Source organism: Tenrec ecaudatus, chromosome 9, assembly GCF_050624435.1.
Source record: "Tenrec ecaudatus isolate mTenEca1 chromosome 9, mTenEca1.hap1, whole genome shotgun sequence".
Taxonomy (NCBI): Eukaryota; Metazoa; Chordata; class Mammalia; order Afrosoricida; family Tenrecidae; genus Tenrec; species Tenrec ecaudatus.
The window spans coordinates 67923183-67949780 of NC_134538.1; the positions used below are offsets into that span (position 1 = coordinate 67923183).

At 45.5% G+C, this 26598-nt stretch overlaps 1 protein-coding gene across 3 annotated transcripts in view; it reads right to left on the reverse strand.

Moving 5' to 3' along the window:
* Positions 1-2241: 2241 nt before the first annotated feature.
* The window catches only part of POU6F2 (POU class 6 homeobox 2), a 618450-nt gene continuing 594093 nt past the window's right edge, over positions 2242-26598 (reverse strand). For 2 of the 3 annotated variants that reach the window (XM_075557538.1, XM_075557539.1), the window contains exons 8-10: positions 16131-16299; positions 6499-6667; positions 2242-2746 (exon numbers count right to left, since the gene is read on the reverse strand). In XM_075557538.1, the coding sequence (XP_075413653.1) occupies positions 2242-2746; positions 6499-6667; positions 16131-16299 (843 nt within the window). The remainder of the gene's footprint in view (positions 2747-6498; positions 6668-16130; positions 16300-26598) is intronic. The other variant, XM_075557540.1, reaches the window with a different exon arrangement.

Below are 26598 nucleotides of genomic sequence, written 5' to 3' on the forward strand. Positions count from 1 at the left end.
CTTTGTTTTGATGGACAGATTGCTGGGTTTCTGGGTGCAACGTTTGAGGAGGCAAATGGGCACCGTGATGTTGCCGTCGAGGATCGGGCTAGTCATTTTCCAGTGAGCATTTGGTGGATGAGATGGAAATATTTGATGGAGATCAGTTCCTGCCCTCAGGATTTCTCTTAGTTTCTTTGCTGGTATTCTGGGGTTGTGGCATGAATCCACCAGGGAGGTACAATTCTATTGTACCATTTATATCACCAGCAAAGGAGCCAACAAGAAAAACTGAAACCCCACAGAGAAGAGGGCGTATTAGGGGGGAGGGAAGATGGCATTTCTAATCAATTCAGAAACTTGAGGTTGGGCTTTTCTTCCAAACTTTACTTCTAGATGATGCATCAGCATGATTATTATTTAATCACTCATAAATATTTACATTTCACAGTAGGCAAATCACCAGGTCTCTCCTGCTTCTTTAACTTCACATCTTCCACTTATACCTGACCACCCCCCCAAAAAAAATCAACTGCAGGAGGCAAGTGCCAACCATCCGCACATGTCAACATTTTCTTCCAGCTTATTAGAGTATTTTAGCACATGGATTTCCTCTAGTTCTAATCATGAAGCCTTTCCCATAAGCTATGGGTCCCAAAAGCCACACCTTTGACTTTTATTTCAGTGGATACATCACTGAAAGTCAGGTTGAAACGACCTTTTCCCTCCAGAACCCATTGCCCCAGTTCCAATGGTTTGAATTTATCTGTCAACTTTCTGCTCCATTGATATATCCCAAGAGAAATTGCCCCTCTCTGAAAAAAGAGTCGATCACTGCAAGTGGAATGAAAGAAATAGCAGACAAGATGAGATTAACAGGATACGTGATAGCCTGTAACAATCCTGTGACCATTGCTTTGTTTCGGACTGTTCCTTTGTTTGTGTGTATATGGGTGTGTGCATGCTGCGTATGTATTTTGACTGAAACCTTGAGACATTTCTTTGGCTATCACACTTCTGAAAGAAATTGCTTTGCACAGAAGCATAACATAGATGTAAGTATTGAACCAAATGTGCAGCTTATGTTTATATTACAAAATTAGTTTTGGTCAGCTCTCCATGTACGTGGCCAACAGACTGAGAAAAATCCCAAGCTCTGGTGTGGACAGTGAGCACAATTACAGCTTATGCCAGTGTTAGCAGTTCATTGAGCAAAGCCCTAGCTATTTCAGAGTCTCTACTGCATTTCTCCAGGATCTGAGTGGAAAAGACACGTCTCCCCCTCCCCACTTCAGTGGCCTTCCAGCAGACCCTGGAGGCCCCATGTGCGGGAGATGGAGAAATGGAGGCGAGTGGAGAAATGCAAACTTTGTTGTTCTGTTCTCAGACCCACAAGTCCTAGTGAGAAGAAAGCAACGGATGCTTTGGCACACGATCCAGGATGACCCCTCCCCCAATAAAAATAAATAAATACAAAAGAAAAGAAAAGAAGGGAACCCTTTTCCCCACCGAAAGAAAACCTCAAAAATGAGCCTCAGAGAACGGCTTCAACCATGACCCCCATTGCACAGGTGGTGAGGACAGATAGGCAAGATGTGCGAAATCAGGCTTCGTAATTTTCCAATAAGTACAAATGTAAAAATCCATAACACAACCACACACAGAGAAGAGTAGACTAACACGCGCGTTAGCAATGCCATGTTTCAGACTTTGGTTAATAGGTTTCGTAGTGAATCAGCACTTGGTACCTGAAAGGATGCAGTCCTTCCTCCAGGTGGCAGGCTTGTATTCGCTTTTCACAGGTAAAAGTTTCTGTTTGCTTGTTTGCCATTTTGCGTGGTGGGGCTTTTGTTTTTGGTTTAGTTTAGTTTTGCTTTTACTTCTTTCCTCTTAAAATGTGTTCACATTTTCTTCATATACAGAAAAGAGCATGTGGTTATTTGGTTTTCTTTAAGTCCATTAAAAAATGCTTTGGGGAGACAGGTGGGGCGAGGAAACTATCCTACCATATACACCTTCAGTGTGGTATATTCCTTGTTTAAAAGTTTTCAAAAAAAATCTTTTTGTTTGTTTTGGAAAACCAATGGACACATAGAAATCACTCCGTCCATTTGGTAGTCTTCTTTGTCCTTTACTTACAAGGGTGATGACTGGGACTACGTAGATAATTTTTTAAAACATTTGTTTGTTTGTTTCTGACCGAACCAAGAGTGGAGTGGCGTTTCAGTGGGTTTTGTTCTTGATGGCGTGGTGGGCATCCCTTTAGGAGTTTTCTTCCAGAGAGTCTGTTAAGGGCTCCGGAGGAACCGCTGAGGCCGGCTCATGCTGTTTTAAGCGTTTGATCGTGTTCTTCAGGGCTTGTCTCTTATTGCAGAACCAAACTCTAACTACTTCCCGGTCATAGTTCAGCTTCTCTGCAATTTCGGTCATTTCCTGCCCAGAGGGATGTGTGTTCTTCTCAAAGTGGGCATTGAGAATCTCCAGGGCCTGGGGTGTGAAGGAGGTGCGCCGCTTGCGCTTTTTGGACGGCTCACTTCCGATAAACTCTGTCAGGTTCTGCATACCTGCTCGGTGGCGGGCCTCAGCCTCAGCCATCCACCGCTCAAGCACCGGCTTGATCTTCTGGGCACTTTTAGGGGTGATGTCCAGCTTTTCAAACCTGGCAGGATACAAAAGGCCAGGGTTCAGTTTGGCTGTCAGACTGCTAGCTATAGTGTTCTCTTGGGCTTCCTGTGGTAGGAAAAAGTGGCTTCTCAGGATGGTGTGTCTGGGGGGAAAATTGAGAAAGAACAGTCTTACACTGAGTCCTCTGCCAGGGTGGGCCTCCTGCCTGCCTGCCTGACTGACTGGCAGAGCGAATTCACTCCAGATTAACAGCCAGCTGCAAGGTGGCCACCCCCACTCTCAGCCAACGCCTGCCCTCCCCCCACATGCCTCATGCCACACTCATGCAACACTCAGCTCACACACCGTGAGAGGGTCAGCGAGGAGAGAGACAGCAAGACACCAGGACATCACAGTGGGAAAAAGGGAGAGGCAACCTCGGAGTTTTTCCTATCAGCTCTGAGTTCTATGCTTTGAATTTCACTACAGCGGTCCCTTGTCCCCAATCCTCAGAACTCGTAAGGCAAAAATTAACAGCTGGAAGTGACATCAATGGCAACCACTGTCAAGCTCTTTCGTGTTAATGTTATTCTTTATATGTTTTACATTGTACAAAGAAAAGTTTCAAACTGGAGGCACCAATGAACAGGAGCCAACATACATTCCCAGGAAGCAAAAGGTCCGGATGTGAAGCATTTGTTCACAGGGAGAATGTGTCAAGATATAAACAATTTGTTTTAGGGGTGGGGAGCCACTTACCTAAGGCAGCAACTTCACCTTCCTGTCTAGTGCCCACCTTTACATTTCAAAGGACTTCAAGCTGGCACTGACCTTATTTAAAATCAATCTCTACCCCCCCTTCCTTCCTTTCTTCTTTATGTATAGAGACCCTGATAGCTCCTTTGACCAGTGAAATGCTCAGTATTTTTACTTTGCACTGCCCAGCTCAAGCTATATTTATTTTTTTCTCAATAAGACTCCCTTTCTTTCACTCCTAGCAGAATACGAGCTTCTCTTCTGTGACGTTTGGCTTTCTTTACGTTCCCCCCCCGGACTTGGTAATGAAAAATGTTCTAGTTATTATCTTAGTCGCAGATGGCCACTGGCCAAAGTCCCTTTCATGTCTCCCAGTCTCTCTTGTGTGTCTCATCTTCGTTTGCGCTCTCTCTTTGAGTAGCAAACAATTTTCACCATACGTAAGTTAACAACATGCTCCTTTTCCAGGTAAAACAGAGCCAGTTGCTACTTTATTGTCCTATTCAAACAGCTGGACACATTGTAATTACTATGAGCAGGCCACCCCTGGGTGAGCTCAGGCCGTCTCAATAGGTCCAGCATAGTGGTGTACTTTTGCACCAGGGCACCAAGCTGTGTTTAATGTGCAATATCTGCAAAGTGTACTTGAATGATATCATTTTCTGTAAATGAGGTCTTCCATATATCAATTGCCATCAGCAATTCTCTGGTACATTGACTTAAAAAAATATGAAGCAACTTGGACAAAATTATATAGGGTGTTTTAAGAGGTCATCGTGGTACCAAATTTGCCCTCACTCTTGATGAAATACAAAAAAAGGGACCGATTCCTTTTTCTTTGTTTGTCTGTTTGTACCATATTCAAATTCACAACCAGCCAGCGTGACAACTTTGGTTACTGAGAATTTCCTTCTCGTCTCAAGCGTTCAACGCTGTTGAAAACTAGTCGTTTGATTGCAGACGCCATTACTGCATCGAGCTAAAGAGCACCCGCTCGAGTCAGTTAGGAGCTACGTTATAAGGAGGCCCACAAAAGAACACAAAAAGCTAGGCTGCCTTTATATGCCACGATCTTATCGTCAGCCCTGCATTTTAGATATGTTGTGATAAGCTGCACAAACAACATGAAATTTTAATGTGATTTCCATAGCATACACTCCCGTATGTGGTTCAAGGAGTTGTTTATTTTTAAAACAACCTGGCTTCCAGTACCAGTCTTGGTGGGAAGAAGCACATTTTGCTTTCCACACCAAGGGAGCTAACCATTGAATGTCACTTCCTAACCTTGTCACTTGTGTGCTATCACCTTGTTAATTTGCCACACACCACATTTTGCCGGTGTTTACCATAAAAGTCCCAATGCTTACATTCTTGATAATACAATACAAGCTTTTCAGCTCCATAGTAATCAGGGGGCGAAGCTTGTAAGAAGCATGCTCGGGGACCTCTGTGCTTGACTGGTCAAAGCAGAGTCTACGAGTCACCCTAGGCAAGAAGAGCATGACACCTGGGTGTGTAGATTCAAAGGAAGATTCCCTTCCACCGTTTGAATGAACGGAAATGGTTAGGGCTCTTTTAACACTCTCCATCTTTTCTTGGTACATGGTTCAGAAGGCTGCCTCAGGGAAACACTGGCAGCTGGAGCAAGGATGCTCACCAAGGCCCCTAGCAAGTTTTATTAGACAGTGACTTTCCAGGGTCTCACTTCATTTCAGCCATAGTGTTACTGGCTCCCCTCCTCTGGGGAAGACTCTAGAAATCAACATATTTGACTGGGAATATCCAAGAAACACCAGAGGATTAGTTAAAACATTACATAGCCCAAAACTCAAGCAAGGAAATCATAATTTAGGACCAAAAATGAAGTAAAATAAGCCAAGGAGGAATTTAGCAACAATGACAAATTGCAAGAACTTAAAAACCCGTGCTTGCCTTTATCACAAGCCTGTCAAGATGAAACAAAATTAATGCCGCCCAGCAGGGAGCAGCTGTATTCATATCATTGATGCTGCTTGTTAGTGTTGGTGCTTCGGTACATGTGGTTTGGAATCACATATACAAGCCTTGAAATAAATTTCCCAGCAGTGGTATCCTTGTATAGACTGAATAAAGGTTATTTTCTACAGGGAGGTATCTTATAAGAAAAAACAGTAGGGGAGGCCATAGAAGTGAGAGGATCCTATGGTGCTTTTTGTATTTAACAACAATCAATGGGTTTTATGGAAAATCATTGAGCAAAATGTGAGCTGCAAGCAACTACCCCATACTGATGTTATTTATAACCTTAGTCTTAAACTGCAGGAAAAGTACACTTCCGTCCTTTGGGGAATACATTAAAAGTATAAAGAGCAGATAAAAAGACAGCATTTCATGGATCACCAAGAACAAAATCCACTTAAATGAGTTTAGAGTTGGTTTCCTGGCTTTTCCTGATGGAGGAGGACCTATAAGGCATTGCCCAAGAGGAAAAAGCTCTTACCGAAGTGCCTTTGTTACCTCATGCATAAACACAGGATTAGTGCAACACACACGTGCATGCGTGGGATCTGCTGCTTCTGATGACTTCACCCAGATCAACTTGAACACAACCAAGGCTGGACCTGTCACATAGTTACTTCATTTTGGGGGAGCAGGGTGGGCTGGGTTCCCACAACCCCTCTCTGAGCCACTGAAAACAGTTATTTCTTTTTCAGATGTGCTTTGAAAGCTGGGTCTGGCCAGGCAAGTGAAATCACCCCCTGGAAGGCATCCTGATGGCTCATTTTTGGAGGGTGGGTGGATAGGGTAGCCATGCCTGGGCAGAGACGGTGGGAGCCTTAAAGAAATGGGCACTGACAGCTGTACAGTGCTCAGGACCTCTCTCTGCAGGCAGGGAATATTGGAGGGTGGGCCCGGAGGGAAGCCCCCTGACTTGGGACTGAGTGTTGGTACCAAGACCGCCTTGGTGGTTCTTTGTGAGTTGACAGGGGTTGTCAAGCCAGTTGTCCCCGAGCCTGTGCCAGCATCTTTATTTCCACCCCCCACCCCAACATATAGCTACTACCCCTGACTGTTCCCATGCTCAGCTCCTCGGTTTTGCCCACCCGAAGAAAGAAAGCTGATCTGCCAGGCCAACCGCGGCCTGGCCAGGAGAGGTGACAGCATGCGGGCGCGGGTTACCTGCAGATGGCCGACTGGCTGTACGCGGGGCCCTCTGTGGCACTGAGGGCCTGTCCCACCTGAGTCTGGGTCAGGCCCAGGGACAGGCGCCGGATTTTAAAAGCTTTGGCAAATTCTCGGATCTCCTCCAGATTAACCCCATCCACCTCACCCGCTGCCGTTTGAGGATCTGTGGAGATGTGTTTAAAAATAGGATCAATACGTCAACACACACCCGAGTCATATCTGTTTATTACGGTGTGTAAGAAAAGTGGCTCTCTTTCATAGCGAAGCGAGGTCTGGGTGAAGGGTGCGGGGTGGGGGCTAGCACATGGGGATTTTCTCTTTGTCTCCCAGGTGAGGCACCCAAGCCTCCATTCTGAACTCCGGACACCTCCACAAGTCATCCTGGGAGACGTTTCAGTCATGGAGAGAAGCATTTTGTTTCTACCCCAAACAAAAGCACGTTTCCTAGAGAAACTCCTCTTTCGCCTGCCAATAGATCCATGTGTACAAAACAAGGGAAACTGAAAGGTTTCCATTGAAATGTGCTTATTGAAACCATTGGTGGTAAAAGGATCGTCTCGAAGGAAATTGTATTTGGTGTTTTCCCTTCACCCGATCACTGACAAAGCCGGCCCACTCATGCAGTGTCTCTTCCGATGCCCAGCCACCATTAAGGACAGAGTAGAACTGCTCCCTGGGGCTTCAAAAGCTGCCACCTACTTTCTTGCTCCCTTGTAGCAGCGGGGGGATTTGAACTGCCAACCGTTTTGGTAAGCAGCCGAGCATTTTAACCACTGCACTGTCTGGCCGCCTTCAGTAGGCGATCATGGTGCCTGATGACTTCAGAAGAGCATGCTTATGAAGCTGTGAGACCAATATTGTTTTTTCTCCCCCCCAGCAGTTTCCCGACACAGCCACCGTCGTCCCCTGAAACGGCACATAATAAAAAATGCTGACCACAGGAAGGTTCCTTTGGTGCCGGATAAGGCGGTCAATTTAGGACTTATCAAGGGAAATGACAAAACAGCTGGAGAATGAAACTCCCCCCCCCCCCCCCCCCCCCCCCCCCCCCCCCCCCCCCGGCTACTGATCCCTGGATAAATGAAAGCACACACCAGGCTGGAGTCAGCATGGGATGGGGATGGTGGAAGATTTCAAAGTGGGGCTCAATCCTGCCTGCCGTGAAGCCAGCCTCCCCGTGAGCTGCCTCTATTGTTCTTCACCTCACTCCTTAGTCAGGGGGAAAGTTTTTCTTTTCCTCTTGCTGTACAATAACCCATCCATTTCAGTAAATTCTAGTCCTTGTCCAGCTCAGGGCTAGGGATAACCCTGCAATCCTGGCAAGACATAAACATCTGCATTCCAAGGGCCAATTTTTTTTCCTAAGGACTTAAAAATAAAGATGTCAATGTGCACGGGTAGGTTTGGAGCTTCGCGCACAGATTCTCTTGTTGCAAGAGCGGAACCCATCCCTGCCAAAGTAGAACAGATTCTGTCAACAGAATCTGAAACATAGGTGTAACTTCTCATAAAAAAAGCCTTGTCGAGTTTTTTATATGCCTTTTGTCACAATTTTGCTGGGCAAGGATGGATTGAAAAGTGGTGTGTCCACAGTAATCCAAGTGTGCGCATTATTTAAGGGGCTGCTGGGTATCCTCATTGAGTGGCAGGGAAGGGACAAGAGAAATATAAGCAGCAGCCCTGGCCTTTATGGAGTTAACAGTCTATAGGGGCTGGGGGATTGATATCCAATGTAAAAAAAAATTAGTGAAACACACCAGCCAGAGTCTAATCAGAGACTCATGATGTGCTGCCCCCACTAGAATGTGCAGAGATGGAAGACCTGGCAGGAGGGGGATTCAGCTGGGCCTTACCCAAGGGGCAGCTTTGGGAGGACATCACCACTTGCCACTGAACTGACTAGAGCCCATGACTTCTCTTCGTGTAACAGGGCAGCGTCACATCCATTCTGTAGGATTTCAATGGCTGATTTTCCAAAGTAGATTGTCAAGCCTTCCAAGGCACCTGGGTGTGCGGGGAATGGAGAGTGGGGGAGAGACTCCAGCTTCCAACTTGCTGGTTAGCTGTCTAGTGTGTTCACCATTTTCTTCCCCTTTCAGAGAATGGAGTAGGCATGCTAGGACCATCGGGAACAGAATGCAGAGAAGGACAGATGTGGGAGGAACAAAGCTTCGTGGGGCTGGGAACGACAGAGGTCTAGCTAGACCTGCTTCATGGGGCATCTTAGCTGAACCTCGGTGGAAGCAGATTGCCACATAATTCTCCTGAAGTTTGCTTAACCCATAGCACCACCAGAGCTTTTTGAGTGTGTATTAGAGAGGTGAATATGTCTCTACAGCGACGTTGAGAATCTCTTTGTATGTGCGGATTTGAGGCAGGGAACAGGAGTAATGTGAAACTTAACTAGATGTTAAGGTGAACCGAAACACTGCTTTTTTTTTAATCCCCCAATTTTCTTCCAAAAGACAGACAACATTTTGTCATCAGATATGTATTTGGGTTGCCCCCAGTGGAGGCAGCCTCTGGATCTTAGACCCCACCAGCACACCAGCCTGGAGCCGCTTCAAGGGCCCTCAGGGTCCTGGGAGGCCACACTCAAGCTCTGAGCAGCGCTGAGCCCCTGCTCTTCATTCATTTAAAAATTTCCAGCACAGACATTGTAAACCAGCAGCCTGCAAATAAAACTCAGTTTGTCTACTACCTAAAAATATTTTGAATTAGTTGCCAATATTTAAATATCAGAAGATTTCTAACGAAACATTGAGATGGTCACTTTCCTCGTGACATTCTGGAAGATTGGGAGGAGGTGGGCCTGCGTTTGCTTTGGGAGAAAGTTGCTCAGCTGGAACCTGTGACTGTCCCTCAGATTGTCTTCCTCCTCATTTCCTGTTTTCCGCACTTTTGGGTTTGACTGTTAACCTTCTAAGGCCCTCTGGTGGTTGGAGGAGTACATGCTGGGCTGCTAACAAGACAGTCAGTCCGCAGCTTGAAACCGCCAGGGGTTCCTCAGGAGAAAGACGAGACTTTCTACTCAAGTAAAGAGTTACAGTTTCAGAAAGCCAAAGAAGGCATGTTCTATTACAGAGGCCCTGTTCTAGAGTGTCTCTTTGCGTCGGCATCCACTCAATGGCAGTGAGTTTGGTTTTGGGTGAACGGAGCCCTGGTGGCATTGTCAGGTAAGCATTAGACTATTATCAGTAAGGTAAGCAGTTCAAATCCGACAGCATGTCCAAGGGAGACAGCTGAGGCTTTGTGCTTCTTAAACAATTGATGGCCTTGGAAAGCCTATGAGTTGGAATAACTCTATGGCGGTGGACAGTGGGTCTGGTTTTGGTATGTTCTTGATCGGTAAGGATTTCTTCTGCCCTGCTCTGGTCCTGAGATTCCTGGAGTGCCGTAAACAGTGACACACTCAAGTACTAGCACAAAGCTTGGCCGTGTGACTCCCCACAAGATGCAGTAAAAAAACGCCTGACCATCTACTTCCAAAAGATCACAGCTGTTGAAAGACCATCTGGAGTCCCACCAGGTCAGCGGTTCCCACTTAACACACATTCTCCACACATTGGCAATCTGCTTCCATCAAGGCTTTGCAGCCTTGGCTACCCCATGGAGCAGGTCTTCTCTGTCGTTCCCAACCCCACAGTGCTTTACTCCTCTCACATCTGTGCTTGCAGAGCACGCACGGGGTTGCCATGAGTCAGACTCCACTTGACAGCACCTGACTAAGAGAGCGTGATTTGGTTGCTGTTTCCTGTAAATTGATTATGCCATGTGTTTTCCCCTTCTCCTTCGATTGACTTTGCTTGTTATGCCTCCCAGTCAGTTCCCTGAGACCCCCAAAGTAACTTTGCCTGTGTGGTGTGTGGTCAGGCTGTTGTCATCAGATGCCTGATGCGGTGTCAGTCTGAAGGAAGGCAGTGGACTTTCAGCCCCACTGCATTGAGAGGTACTGTGTGGATTCTCATTAATTTCATTTAGAGCTTGAACCTAACAGATGCTCTGAGAGGAGGGAGGGAGGGAGAAAGAGAGAGAGAGAGAGAGAGAGAGAGAGAGAGAGAGAGAGAGAGAGAGAGAGAGAGAGAGAGAGAGAGAGACTGACTTTGCTCTAGTAAACATGACAGTCTTAGGAACCCAAAGGGGGCAGTCCTACTCTGTACCCCAGGGCTGCTGGGAGTTCAAATTAAGTCTATGACAGTCACTTTTTAGGCTACTAGATACTCATCACATGAGAAGTTGAATTCCTTCTTTCTCTTCCCACACATTTCCTTCTTGTCTTATTCCCAGTTCCACATGCAGAGGGGATCAGGTAGGAATTCTAGGGACATAGAAACAGGGTGATGGAGTCCTAGCAAAGGCCCAAGAAGGAGAACGCAGTATCTTTTAGTGCAATTTGCTGATTATTGGCGGTGAACTGACTTCTTTCTAGTCATGTTCTCTTCCACAAAATTTCGATGCCAAAATGCAGCACTCTGATCGTTCCCCATGGATCTAAAGACCACAAAAGGTTTCCTTAGCTAAAGAGGAAGTTCTCTCCTGGACAAGTGGTAGTTCATTCTGGTTATACTGTGTAGAACTCATTTTCTTTGTCATCAGATGGTATCTGAAAGACGTTCTGAATTAACCAAAGGACTCATGATATATATATCCCAAAGTTCCTGTCTTAACTTCTTGAGGTTTTTCTTATTGTTCAAATAGTTCTCCCTCATTAAGGGAGATGACTACTCTTCTGGTTGAGGAGGGAAGCAAGAGGTGAAGGTGGGCCTTGGAGGACTCTCTGGAATGTTATGCTGGCTTGATGTCTAGCTCAGAGGCTAAGATTTCATCCTGGGAGGGTTAATCTGGCTTCTGCCGCCCAGTCCTCTGGTCCCAGGAGGTGGGTTTGGGTTAATTTTAAGGATAAACATGAGGCCACCCAGATGGGAACCTCAGGAGGAACCTTTTGATTCTCAAAAGGTTGATCCAACACCTTTAACCTCTGGGATCACCTTTAGAGAAGTTTACTGCACAGGAAGATAGTCCAATATTTTAAAGACATTCTTAGAAAGCAACACTAATGACTACAGGGCCTACCCCGAATCTGACCCTGGCGAGAGGAGCCAGAAGATCAACCCACAGAGACATTAATTAGCTGCGAGGTTCAGGAAAACTGGCGTGGTAAATAGGCAGCGACTCAGCAGTACAATGATGGCAGATTCCAAATCCTATCTGGACTGCACGGAGTGGGAAGGGGCATATGTAAAGCGTGCAAGAACAACCTTTTCAATAGGATTGTTCTGCATGAGCACTGGGCCCATCCTGAGTCCAACGTTCAGGAGGGATGGATCAGGATAGCTTTCCTTTTGAAGTTTAGCTCCTTCTGTCAGCCTGGGCAGGAATACGAAGGATGTCTAACAAGATGAGCAGTCTCCATCCATCACTATCCTCTTTCAGTGACTCCTACTGTGGGATTGTTTAGTAGAAAGATACACGTTTAAAGAAGCTGGGAACTCTGAATAAACTTAAATTAACTTCTGGCTGCTTTTCAGTGCTAGTTTCACAGCAAATAATGGGCACATTTTGCCAAATACTTTTGAGGAATAAGAAATCATTCAGGAACACGCAGTGTAATTTGGGAGAGCAGTGTACTTGCAAGAGGGTGCCTTCAGTGGGTTGTGGAGAATGGCGTGAATTGTGATCACGTAAACCAAGGGTTTCCTTGTGTTGTAAGGAATTGCCAGGAATTTTTGTGTTCACTTTATAACTTTGTTTTGTCTGGGACTAGCTATCAGTCCTCTGTTATGTAAGGATGAAGCTCACAACCAGAAGTTTCAAAAGAAGTACACTGGAAAAAAACCCCAACAAACCAAAACCTAAGGAACAATCAAACCCGCACATATTTTTCTTATTATAAACAACACATTGCAATTCTTAAGTGAAGACATTTGTGAAGATATTTGACTTTTCTTCTAAACTTTCCTCAAACCTTACTTCTGGAAACAGTAGGCACATCTGATGACTACAGAGACTGAGCAAGTTTTCACATGGGGGAAGGGGCACAGGTGATAGGAACAGGTCTATGCACATATTTTAGCAAGTGCATAGTATTTGGTAATTCTGCCCTCAGAGGTGCTGTCTTTTGCATATGAATATCCTGGTACTTTACTGAAGTATTAATTCTACATTTCTTTGCCTAAATTGGAGATGATTTCTGGGTGGTCTAGTTAACTGAGGACAATGGCATGTTGGGTCACACTGCAGGTAGAGGCTATGATTACATCGTGGAGTATTTATTGACCATAACTTTGACCCAAGGTTCAAATTCAGCTTGACCATGTCCAGATTTATGACATCCTCTTGGGGGGATTTTCTGGTCAATTAGCAATTCAATTCAAGGATTAGCAAATGCAAGGAGTCCTTCTGTTTGTCTCCATCTACATCAATTTCCCTTATTGCCATACCGCTACATACATGTGCTGATCTTAGCATTTACTTCCCTTTTTGCACCTTGGCTTGGTTGCAGCAGCTCATGAACTCTCCCAGGGCAGGGGCCATACGTTGTTTCTGTTTTCTTTTTTCCTACCTCCACATCTGGATCCCTAGTGGTGTAGTGGTTATGAATAGGGCTATTAACTGCAAGATTAGCCGTTTGAATCCACCAGCTGCTTCAAGGGAGTAAGATGGGAGAAAGAGTTACAGGCTGGGGCAGTTCTACTCTGTCCTACAGGGTTCCTATGAGTCAGAATTGACTCCATGGTAGCGTGTCTTGCATACACACAGTACTCAATACGTGGTTTTTTCTTTGCCACCTACTACTAAAATCCCCCTCTTTCCCGCTCTGCAGTTCAACCTACGTAACAATGACATCTGATATATGTGGTTGAGTTTCCCCAATTCACCCATCTGTAGATTGAGTGATGTTTCAGCACATTTCGATCTTGGATATGCATTCCATCAGATGTGTGGTGTCTCATTTGCTCTCTTTGTTCTGTCACAAAGGAGATCCATCCCGTGCCTTAAAAACACCCACTTGAAAAATATTTAGATGGTCTAATATCTCGATGTCATTCAAAAGGCACTGGCTGAAAGGCCACGCATAAGCAGCTGCTTTTGAAGGCAGCTCCCTGGGGTAGAATGCCGAGATCCATTTTGAGTCCCACAAGCAGGGTTCTCTTCCTGGTTCCGTCACGCATTACACTTTCCACACAGGGAAAGTCATCGTTTCGAGATCAGACTGAAGCCGACCCTACTGAGAGAGAATGGCCCAGGATCTGGCTCGTGCCAGTGTTGATACCTGAACATGAGCATTCACATGAAGGCGCACGGGGGCCCAGTGAGCTAAGCTACGGGTTGCTAGGTGACTATGACGACGGAGGTTTAAGCAACCCCCTTTCTCCACGTGCGAGAGATGAAGCTGTTAGCGCCCATAAAGACTTAGAGTCTCAGGAACCCTAACAGATAGTCTCTTTTTTCTCCCTTGGAGGGGCCGGTGGTTTTGAATTGCTAACCTGACAGCAGCCCAACCTGCCATCCCTACGCCACCAGGGCGCCCTTTCAAATAACCAGAGAAGAACTCATAGAGGGGGTGTGGGCTTCTCACCAGATTCTGCAGATGAATGAGAATTTTCTGTTTCATGGGCGGGTGCAGTAAAGGCTTCCCCTTCCCCGGTTCTTCATTTCACATCAAGATCGAAATGTGGCCTCTTCATTAGATTCATCATATTGAAGTTAGGTGATCTATTAGTTATGAGGCAGTTCAAATTCCACTTGGTTCATCACATACCTCTGGAGCTAGGCAGGTCCTTGATTTCTGAAATCGCCTAATCTTCCCCTGTCCAATTGCGGTAAGTGACTAGAGCATACCTAGTTATACCCACTCATCCATTAAGTAGATCCTATTGGGAGAAAACCTAGTTATAGTGAAGCTCATTTTATCCTTAATTTTATTCCAGTAAGACTGAAGTGTCTGGCCCCAATGACCAGCTAGATAGATTTAAAAACCTAATATGACGGGTGGATGGCAAAGTTCACATGTGCTCTAAAATCATGTGGGACTGTCCCACCTTTAAGGTCAAGAGTACCTGGGCATCTCAATATCTTTGCAGTCGTTCATGTTCTACTCCACTCTCTAGGCACGTGCTCTCCTGAGCTCTCCAGAGAATGATAGGATAGGAATAGGCGCTGCTTGAGAGGAGGACAGAAAGCCCCTCCACTTTGCTTTGTGCATCTCGACTTAGCCCCTGCTATCTCAGGACCCTTCCTGTTCATGGTACAACAGGTCATTCTCACCGCGTGACCAAACACAGATTTATGCACATGAGTCTTCAACTTATGGCATAACTACCTTTGCAAGGTCTTAATCCTGTAAATGACTGGATTTTTTTATTCCCTTGATGAACAACAAGCTATGCAGATCTACTGCAAAAAATCATTTTATTGGGGGCTCATACAACTCTACCACAATCAATTGAATCAGGCATATTTGTACATATGTTGCCTTCTTTCTCTTCTAGACATGTACTTTCTATTGAGCCCTCGGTATCAGCCCTTTTTTTTTCTACTCCCCATAACCCCCGATAGACTGTACATTGTGATTATCTTCATCTCTCACATCGACCGCTGTCTCCCTTCCCCCATGTTTTCTGTTGTTCTCCCCTCTGTAGAGGGTGTTTGGTTATGTGTCGATCATTGCGATCAGTTCCCTCTTTCTCCCTTCCTCTCTCCCTCTTCCCCCTCCCCTTCTGGTGTCGCTATTCCCACTCCTGTCCCTGGATTCTGCGTGTCCTGAGCTCCCGTCCTTTTCTATACCTGTGTACAGGTTCCGGTCTACTGCGATTTTATAGAAAGGCAAAAATTGCGTCCAAGGTGAATAAACATTGAGTTAAATTTTTGCACTCTTCATTTTAGCGCTCTTCTATTTGCATGTATAAATACGCTGTCTTCAATTGGGCCCAAATACCGTTTCTAAAGCGTGTGTGTGTGTGTGTGTGTGTGTGTGTGTGTGTGTGTATGAAATCTCCCACTCCAGGAGGCAAAATGCAGGCTGACTTTACGTGATGAGTGGTGGTTCAGAGATTCTCCCACCTGCTTCCAGTCGAGGCAGCTCCCTGACATGCCCCTGGAGGCAGCTCATTGTGCACACCCACCCGCCCGCGCTCTTTTATTTCTCTGGCACCTACAAATAGCACGGCGGGGACTTCAGAGGCACTTGACCTGCTGGCTGAGTGCGTGCCCGTTGCTGCTTATTTCAGCTCTGAGTGGTGTGCCTCATGCCCTGCCAACTGATCAGTTTCTACCTTATGAAGTGGCAGGACTAACTCAGCATACTGGGAGCCACTACAGATGGACACTGGACCCCCACACATACACTAACCAAGGGGGTTGCTTTGGGGAGTATTTTTTTTTTCATAGTGGGCATATGGACTACATCCCAATATTGGCAGGGTTCTTGGTAGCAGACCCAGAGGATTCCTCTGTGTGGTTGAGAAAGAGAGAGAGAGGGAGAGGGAGGTGGAGAGAGCGTGGAGAGGGAGTGGGGTAGGGGAAGGAAAGGAGGTCGGGATGAGCAGGACAGCAAGAAAAGAAAGAGGTTGCAAACAGGCAGTAGGAAGACCACGGCAATTTAACACGAGCCAGATGATACTTACTGCTGACTAACTGGCCCACGCTCAAAGCTGAAGAGGAGGAGGATGAGGAGGAAGAAGAGGAAGCCTGCCGGACTGGACTTTGAGACATGGAGGCTTGGCTGTGAGCCAGGTGCAGAAGGCTGCCTTGGGAGGCCGCTTGGCCCACTGACGTCTGGGAGGGTTGGTGGAGCTACATGAGGGAAGTGTAAAAAATACACAAATGAATGACAAATCAGGGGACAAATGCCAAGGTTTCAGGTGGAGTTGAACAGTTTTATTTCAAAGATCATATGCTTCTCAGGACAAATGCATGGTCTACAGCAGGGGTGTCACACTGGCGGCCCACGGGCTGCATGTGGCCCCTGAGGTAATGTTCTGTGGCCCACGATGCTCTGAAATAAAATGTAACAGGGGGATTATGTGTATGGTATTGCCTTGATCTCCTCTAAGTACTATTTTCTTCATAACAATTTTTTCTATTTTCATTTTATTTCAGAGCATCGTGGGCCACAAAAAAATTACCTCAGGGGCGGCATGCGGCCTGTAGGCCTCCAGTTTGACACCCCTGGTCTACAGAATAAGCAAGGATAACTATATAATACATACATACATATATTTGGCATCTTGTCATGTGCTTGGTAGGCATTTTATCATCAATTCTTTAAAATATTTTTCTGCGCCCCTCTCTTAGTGATTCTAAATATATTATTAATTTCCAGGTTGGCTCTCTGGAGCACACAATTTTGGACATTTCTCAACCCTGACAGGTCACTGGACTTTTTCTGTTATAGGATAGTAACAGCCTTGAGAGGCTTCTGAAATATGCATTGATAAAATATAATGCTCCAATCAACTTGGAATTCAATACTCCAATTGATTCTTGTGACTTGACTTAACCATTATGTCCTCCATTACAGGGGCTTAGCGACTCCAATTTAGGCTGAGCGTATATGATATAGGCACTTTCTGCTCTCCTAGACAAGTCTGGGTGGGTCGCTCTGGAGTTGGGAAAGATGCCCTCTGATAACCTCTAGACGAATAAGAGGGAAGAGTTAGAAGTTAGAAGAGTCACGAAAAATTAAGAAGTAGCTCTTGACTTTGACTCATGGCAAGACTGTAGGTTTCAGAGAATTGTGCTCTATACCATTAAAAGTAAATCGCCAGGTATTTATTTCTTTTGAGATGCCTCTGGGTGGGCTCAAACCTTCAACCTTTTGGTTAGAAGCTGAGTGATTAACCATTTGAAGCCCCCACAGACTCTTCAGGATGAAAACATCTGGTAATGTTTCTCTCTCTCACTGCCATTGAGTCCAGGCCAACTCATAGTGCTGCTGCAGGACAGAGTAGAAATGGCCCTGTGGGTTTCCAAGACTGTAACTGTTTATGGGAGCAGAATGCCCCGTCTTTCCACCCGGGAGTGGCTGGTGGTTTGGAACTGCTGACCTTGCAGTTACCAGCAGTCCAACATGCAACCATGATGCCGCCAGTGCTCTGCCAGTTAATGACTTTCTTATTCGGTGCCAATAGCTGTGTAGGATAGTCATGGTCCATCTCATTAAATTCTCTCCTTAGCTTGTCATGTGGGTCCTAATTTTACTTCTTTATAGATGAGGAGGCTGCGGTAAAATGAGGTTGAATGACTTATAGTTCTTCCAGCTGCAGGCTGGCCTTACGCAGGGGCCTGAGCTCTTAGCCACAACGCCACATGCAAGAATGAAATGCGTTCACTGAAGGGCTGGTTTGTTAAGGACTGGGCTCTGAGTGGGAAGAGAAGCTCAGCCAAGGGGAAGAAAGAGAGAGGCAAGGGAAATGATTCTGGATGCTGGGTCTTCATGAAGGCCTGACAGCGCCTCAGCAGCAGTCACTTTCGTTGACGGGATAATTCTACCCCCACATCATCACCTCTCCAGGCACACTTTTTGGATTTCTAAGTGCTTTCATAGCCACCCCCACACTCGCAGAAGTATATCATTGTTGGTTTTAGCTGCTGCTGGGTTGGCCTCCCACTCATGATGATGTCATGTGCAACAGAAAGAAAACTTGCATGGTCCTATGATTGGTTGCACATTGGACGATCGCGATCATAGGGTTTTCTTTGGTTGATGTCTGGATATTAATCTCCAGGTGTTTTTTTCTGGGTCCATTTGAGTTTGGAAGCTCTGCTGAAACTTGATCAGCACATAGCACCTTGAAAACTTCTACTGGCCAACAGAGGGCCAATGACTGAGTATGAGGCCCGTTGGTCAGGAATAAAACCCAGGTCTTATGTATAGCATGGCAAGGCTTTAAAACAGGCACCCATCTGTGCCTACCTTTTCAGCAGCTAAGGGCCAGTCCAGGCTACTTCAGTTTCCTTTTTGTCACTGTGTAGGTGTATGTAGGTGTATGTGGTAGGTACATACTCTGTTGTCAATCTGAGACTGAAGAGTGAAGGGATGGGTTTAGCTTGTCAATCAAGTCACAACTTGACAACCTCATTTGGAGGTGGTAAGCTTGCTGGAGGTGGGACACACACTCACTCCCTGTGAGATGTTACTGATGAGGAACCTGATGGAGCTATGCTGATGAAGCCAGAGCCCTGGAGCTGGAGGAGCCACATGGAGACCCACACCAGTGCTGAGATGCTTCTACCACCACTGGATCCACAAGACTTTCCTACCCACTGGCCTGTGATCTTCCTGAATTCAGCATCATTGCATGTGTTGTGTCAGTCTGACGAGGAATTTATAGATTGGTATTGGGCATATGGGCTAATATCAGATTTATGGACTTGATCTGGACTGGTGGACTGGGATGGGATATTTTCTTAATGTACAATAACTCTTTGATATAAAACTCTCTCTTACACACATATGAGTGTCTATGGATTTGTTTCTCTAGTCAATCCAGACCAACACAGTGTATGTCTGTTTTCACCTTTTTGTTCAACCTGAATGAGATATAATATATACAGATTAACAAGCACCCATTTAAAGTTTGCTGAGTTTTGTCACAACCAAGATCTAGAAACCCCTTATCAACTCCCCTCACCCCCTTTGTAATCAATTTAGCCCTCAATCCCAGACAGCCACGGTTCTCCTCTCTGTCCCTCTGTGTTAATTTGGCCCAGTGCTAGAGGTGGAATCTTATAGTATGTCGGCTTCTAGCACCTGGCTTCTTCTGCTTGGCACACTGCCCTTCAGATTTATCCATTTTGTTGTGCGCATCAGCAGTTCATTCCCATTTATTGTGCAATAGTGTTCCACTGTAAATGTACCACCAACTATTGATCCTTTCAACTGGTGATGGACATTTGAGTTACTGGCTGCACGGGTTATGCAGGGGGTTTTGTGAATGAGGCTGTGAAAAATGTTTATGTACAAATCTTTGGGTGTGCTTATGTTTTTCTTCTCTTATGTAAATACTCAGGGATATAAATAACTCTTGGATTATGCTGGAGATGAATTTCTGTCTTTTTAAGACTCTATCCAACTGATTTTCAAAACGGCCGCACCATTGTATATGCCTGCCAGCAATGTATGAGACTTCCAGTTGCTCCATATCCCAGTCAAGGTTTGGGATTGCCAATCTTTGTCATTTCCTAAAATTTAAAACTTTTCTTCCATTAAGTTGACATAAAACCTTTAAAACAATTCTTGATGAAGTCCTGTCTTAGAGAACTTGCCTAGGAAGCTGTTTTCTTCTCTGCTTCCCTATGGTAATATATTTTTCACCTGATTCAAATGACATCTCTATCAGGTCATTATGCCTGGTGTGATTATGAGAATTTTAAATTTCTAGACACCAGACAGATGACTGCCCCAAGGCCAGGTGGTGTGTAGAATGATTGAGCCCAGTTTTCCAATCCTTAGCTCAAAATTCTTCCTAGGATATCAAGTTGTCCTTCCTACAGAATTTCCTGCAGGTAGATTTCAAGTAGCCTTATAGCTACTCAACGGTGCTAAATGGAAGCTGGATTAGGAAGCAAAGGTAGTTAAAATCAATGTGGGAACTCAAATTAATATGCATCAAGCATCTGCCGCAGGTAATTAGCCAATCTGCCGAGCACATAATCAACAATCAAATTCAGTAAATTTTATTCTGTAGGGACACACATTAAAGATTAAATCTATTTTTAATTTGCTTAATAAAATGTGATTTATATTTGCATGTCAGTCTACCCCAGCTAACCTATTGAGCTGTCCTTCTAAGTACTGCTGTTTGACAAACGCTTTGTACAGTTTTGAGTTACTGAATCATGAGATAGTCTTCCATTTTACCATTCCATCAATATCCTATTGGCTCTGGCTGTGGTAAAATGCCACAGAAGCACTGGATAAGACAACAATCAATTGAAATATTCCTTCCTCAGATGCAGTGCAGCAAAGGAAAAATGACTAGGCTGTGTCTCATGTTGGAGTCCCTAAAGCAAAGAGGCTTATGAAGAACTTTTAAGAAAACTGAAAACTGCATTGGTGGAAGAAAAAACCAAACCCCAAACAAACAAACTAGGAAATTGCAAGGAGGAATTTCCCCCTCACCTTGACAATGTACTGCCCATTCCTTGTGGGCAGTCAGGCTGTCCTGTGGGCATTTCCTTTGGCAACCTACCCCATTCACCATAGAGCCCCGGTCTTGTCCATTCAGATGCCCCTTTACTCCCTGAGCTCAAAAAAAATTAAAGGGAAGATGATTCGGCTCCCTTTTATTTTCAGGATGCTAAAATGGCCATTTGGATGTGGTGTGAGTTAGATAGATGGAACACCTCCTTCAGGAACATAGAGACCTAGATGGAGGATACGCTGAGAAATAATAGCTTCACATGTATGTATGTATATATATATATATATACACACACACGCATATATATTAAGAATGGTTTTTATGACATTGCAGCAATATTTTTTGACTCACCCTCATATTTCTAGTACCCCAAACTTGCTTTTCTCTGTATTATTTCCTGTCTCTACACCCTATCGGCTACTCACGTACACCCTGACTAGACTGCCGATGGAGCCTCTGGGGGTGCGAACCTTTGGGTCCACCCAGAGGGACCTGGGGACAAAGACCTGGTGATCTAAGTCTGAAAACTCAGCTGTTGCAAACCCCGGGGCATATAGTTCTGGTCTGGAGGGTGGCCATGAGCTGGAATGCACTTCATGGGAACAGTGTGGTTTCTCCTTTTTAAAATAGAAGTCGATGTTTATTTCCTTTCAGCTTTCTCGCCTACTCACGCTCTTGGCCTGTTTCAAGCCCGAGTCAGGGACGAAGAGACTGAGAGCAGGGCAAATAAACAAGAAAGGAGGAAACAACGGAAGGGAGCGTGGACGTCCCGCCCGCCGTGTTTGCACAATGAGAGAAGAAGGGCACAGAGCCATCCTGTAAGAATCTACTTAGTGGCCCAGAGTGTGGCTCTGAGGGTTACACAGGGGACCCAAAATAGGGAGGGACAGGTTTCAAAACCGAAAACGTCTCCCGCTTCCTGCCCGCTCTCCCGGCTGGCTTCACCGGTTTGTGTGTGTTGGTTGGCACTGCTGGGGTGTCTAATATATTCATCAAAAATAGATTCAAATACAAGAACACATTAAAGGCGTTTTAGATTTCCTGCGCCACCGCTTCCCATATATCTTTCATGTGTAACGCAGTGTATCTTTAATAATGTTTAGTTTCTGCGATAAAGTCTTTTCTAATTAGATTCAAAATTGCTATAAAAAATAACTGGGGCTGACAAGCATCTTGGAAAATGGAATACAATGCAGAATGTGCTAGACAAGTTGGAAAAGCAAATGCCTATAAACAGTAACATTCAAATGGGTCAAAGAAAGAGACATTCATTTTTGGGAGGGGAAATCGAAAGAAAATGAAACAACTCTCCAAATACGCACAGGCCACTTGCAGGCTTCTCGCCGTGTGCAGCGAGCTCAGGCGGTGGCATGGCGCGCGTTACCAGAACCTGCGAGCGAGGCGTGGGGGGAAGGTAGGGTAGTGGGTTACACGTCGGGCTGCTGACCACAACGTCAGCAGTCTGAAACCATCAGCTACCCCGTGGGAGAACAATGAAGCTTTACACTCCTGTGGCAGGACCCCTGGTGGTGCAGTGGTTACATATTGGGCTGGGAACCACAAGGCCAGCAGTTCAAAACTACGAGCTGTCCTTCAGGAGAAAGAACAGGTTTCCTACTCCCATAAAGAGTTCCAGTTTCAGAAACCCACAGGGGCAGTTCTACTCTGTCCTATAGGGTCACTATGACTCAACCTTTTTTCTTTCCTTCCCGCCCTCCCCTTTTTCTACTCCAGTAAAGAGGTATGGTTTCAGAAACCCACATGGGCAGGTCTTCCATGTCCATTAGGTTCAGTATGAGTCGGAATCAACCCGATGGCAGTGTGTAGACTCTGCGCTGCACTTTGTTGGAGGTCCCACCATCGCTTACAGATAACTGAAGTGGGGGTTCTCGAAAGTCAGCATGGGTCAACATCACCTGGAGGGATGCTCGGAACAGAACCTGCTGGGCCCCACCCAAAGGGCTGCTAATTCAGGTTCAGGTGGGGCTAAGTAATTTTTGTTCCGACATGATGCTGATGATGCTGGTTGGGGCCTCTTACAAGAGACTGGAAGGAGGGTCTCTGGGAAAAGATGACGCTGGGCGGTGCCGTTTATAAGGCCCTTGCTGATTCACATTACAGGATGACAAGGGGAGAGTAACCCAAGTCCTGGGGCCATCGCAGCTCTGAGGGGAGCTTACCCCAAGCCACAGTCATTGCCCCATGGAAAGAGCAAAACGTTACTTTTGGGTTCCACCAAATATTTTCCCAGGAAGGATGTTTATTGTTCCTATTTTTACTTATTTTTGGATGAGCATGGGGATCCTTATCTTTAAAAAGCCTAATATTTTACTGACTTGTATTTCCTTGTACTGCTCACCAAGGGTCGCTGATGAATCTTGTGGAAGCCCTTGTCTGGGCTTCAGGACCCTGGCGGTGTCTTTTCGTTCCCAGCGTTGATACCTCAGAGGGAACATGGTGGATCCTTCTAGACTGTTCATCACTGATGAGATACACCATCAGCCAGACTGGCTGGCAGCCTTAGATTGTACTCAGGCTCCATTCATTAGAGGCTGCTCTTGTAAATTGTCACTTATTCGGGCTCACAGCATGGTGACTGCATGTGCGAAAGAACAAAACCTTGCCCTCTCGTGGGCCATCTGCCTGATCACTGATGACGTAATGAAGGAGTCCATTGTGGTGGCTGTGCATCATCCTATCTCCCCTCATTTTTGCTGACCCTCTGTTACCCAGGGAGAAGGACAGGGCTTTCCACTCCTCTCAATGGTGACAGTCTCAGAAACTCACAGGGGCTGTTCTACCCTTGCCTATAGGGTGATATGGGTTGGCAAACTCGATGGCAGTGAGTTTGGTTTTGGTCTGTTACCAAACCAAACTGGCAGTTGATCTTTCCTGACAAGTCCAAAATAAGTGAGAAGTCACTCCAGCCTCGCTCCTAACGCGAGGCTGCACTTCTTCTAAGAGGGATTTGGTCCTTTTCCTGGGACTCCATGGGCTATTCGTATGAAATTAACAAGGTAACTTTTAATTAAATTAAAACCTCACCCTCAGTCGTTTGGTCAGGAAGCGCTGTAGTTCACCCCATGATAGCGGGCTTTCTTCTGATGTGAGTGAGGGAACTCTCTGCCATTTATAGCTCATTTCACTGCTGGAACTCGGCTTTTGTGAAATCAAGCACTTATCATACATCACATGAAGATCTGGATTGAGAAACTTCTCTAATGTACAATAGAAACCCTTGATTCTTTTTTTTAGTGGTTGTCCATATTATTTCTTCAATGCGAAAGATAATTCTTTAAGAGAAATTGAAGAGCAATATCCTTCTATGTCTAGCTCTGAGCTTTTTATATTCTTGCCTCTGGGGATTTTATGATCGTCTATACTCAGAATCACAGCTTTTCTAGCTGAGACCCAGTCTTGCCGATTTATACACCCAGCCGACTTTACTAGGTGTGCCGAGGAGGCTCAACCAGGGCGCATGCATTCACTTTACTTGCTTTGTGTTTCATGATGTTTCTGAACAGGTCCATTCTCAGTTCCTCAATTTTCCTGGGTTGGGATCGACTTGTGGTATGGGCCTTGGACAAGCGAGGCCAGCTTGTTGGTCCCTGCTGTGGTCTGGGGGGTGGGGGGGGGGGCTCCGGAAGGTTCTTGTATGACTCTTTCCAGGAAGGCCCAGGGCTTCTCTCAGCATGTGTAACCACGAGAGGTGTGTGCACATGCACGGTGAGGTGAACCCCACTTTGTGGGATGTGACTGACAGAGTTGGAAGAGCAAGGTACACCCCCAAGAGGCTGGCTGTTTATTCCCAGACACTCCTGTTGTCATTCTTCAGGGAGGAGGGTGGTGGGAGTTTGACCAGCAGGGGCGCATATGCCCCTGTGGTTACAACGAGGCTTTTATTCCAGAGCCCACAGGTGCTGTGACACAGTTTGGGGGATGCCTCTGGATGCACGGAACAGACAAATACAGTGGACATCGTTTTGAGGCATGGCCCCATGCTTGCTTCATAGTTGTCATTGCTTAGGTAGGCCAGTCTTCTTGATGGAAATGGCTCTACCTCCAGCCTAGAGCTGTACTTTTATGCAACGGCACCAGTCTGTCACCCACACACCCTTCCCTGGCATTTGAGGTGAGAGTGAGAGCTACGCTGTCATAAATGCTAATGATTTCTAATGAATTCATCACCTTACACGCACATTGCCACTGGGCTTTACTGATGGAAATAGTTTTTAGAAGACTGTACGGGTACAGGCTGATCTCGCCATGTTTTTCTCCCTTGAGATTATTTCAAACAGTTGAAACGAGTATTTTAAAAGGCAACACAAGACAGAGAATCTTGCTTTCTTTGGGCAGAGAATCTTGCCTTCTTTTCATTTGGAAGGTAGAGAAGCCAATGGAACCCTTTGTAAATAGTTGAAGAGGCAAGGCAGTGAGGAGAAGAGGGGAGCGTCCTTAATGGTATAGAACAACAGAAACTTACACTTGGAGTCCCTGGGGGATGCAAATGGTTAATAGGTTCAGCCACTCACGAAAAGGTTGGAAGTTCAAGTCTACTAGAGGTGCCTCAGAAATAAATAAGGTCTGGTGGTTTACTTGGGGGAAATCAGTCATTGAAAACCCAACAGTGGACAGTTGTACCCTGTTACACCTGCGGGCTCTAGGAGTTTCAGTGGACCCGACGACCACTGCCTGGCCTGCACCTGGGCTAGAGGAGGGCGGCTCGAAAGGATGGAGAAATGGTATTGAAAGATATTGGATTTTTCCATAAACTTCCAAGGCCCCTGTGTTCCTGTTAAACTTTGTCCACACCTGCCTGGTTCCAGGACGTTCTCTCTTTCATTGTGTGATAGGACTGAGTTTATAAATCTGAGTGTGTCTTGCACAAGACTACGACCTCCCCAAAATAATTTTTCTTTCTCCCTTTATCTTTGAATTTAGCAAGGGCCCCGACAGCACAGTGGGTTATGCATTGGGCTGCTAACTACAAGGTTAATAGTTAAAAACCATCAGCAGCTTCTCAGGAGAAAGAAGAGGCTTTCTACTCCTGTAAAGATTCACAGTCTTAGAAACTCACAAAAGCAGTTCTATTCTGCCCTGTAGGGTAGCAGTGATTCGGAATAGATTCAATGGCAGTGAGTTTGGTTTTTGCTAGAAGCATCCAAGTCCTCACAATTGGATCAACAGGTAACATCATGACAAATGGAAGGGTGGGGGGGTGGGGGAGACTCTGGATAGGGCAAGATATGACAAAATAACAATCTATAAATTACCAAGGGCACATGAGGGAGGGGGGAGCTGGGAGGGAGGGGGAAAAAAAGAGGACCTGATGCAAAGGGCTTAAGTGGAGAGCAAATGCTTTGAGAATGATTGGGGCAGGGAAGGTGCGGATGTGCTTTATACAATTGATGCATGTATATGTATGGATTGTGATAAGAGTTGTATGAGCCCCTAATAAAATGTTTAAAAAAATATATCATGACAAATGGAAAAAAAAATGGAAATTGTCAATGATTCCACCTTGCTTAGCACCACAATCAAAGCGCATGGAAGAAGCAGTCAAGAGATCAAATGCAACATTACATTGGTAATTCTGTGGCACGAGACCTCTTTAAAGTGTGAAAGAGAGATGTTACTTTGAGGATCGAGGTACACCTGCTTCAAGCCAGGGTATTTCCAATCACCTCAGATGTATGTGAAAGTGGGGCTTTGACTAAGGAAGACCAAAGAAGAATGTATGCAGTTGAATAACAGTTCTGGTGAATAAAAATGGAAAGTGCCAAATGAATTGCTGATCCCAAGGGCTCAAGTAGAAAGAAAATGTTTTGAGAATGACGATGGCAACAAATGTACAAATGTGCTCGACATAATAGATGGATGTATGGATTGTGATAAGAGTTGTATGGGCCCACAATAAAATGATTAAACAAATAAACAAAAAATCTGT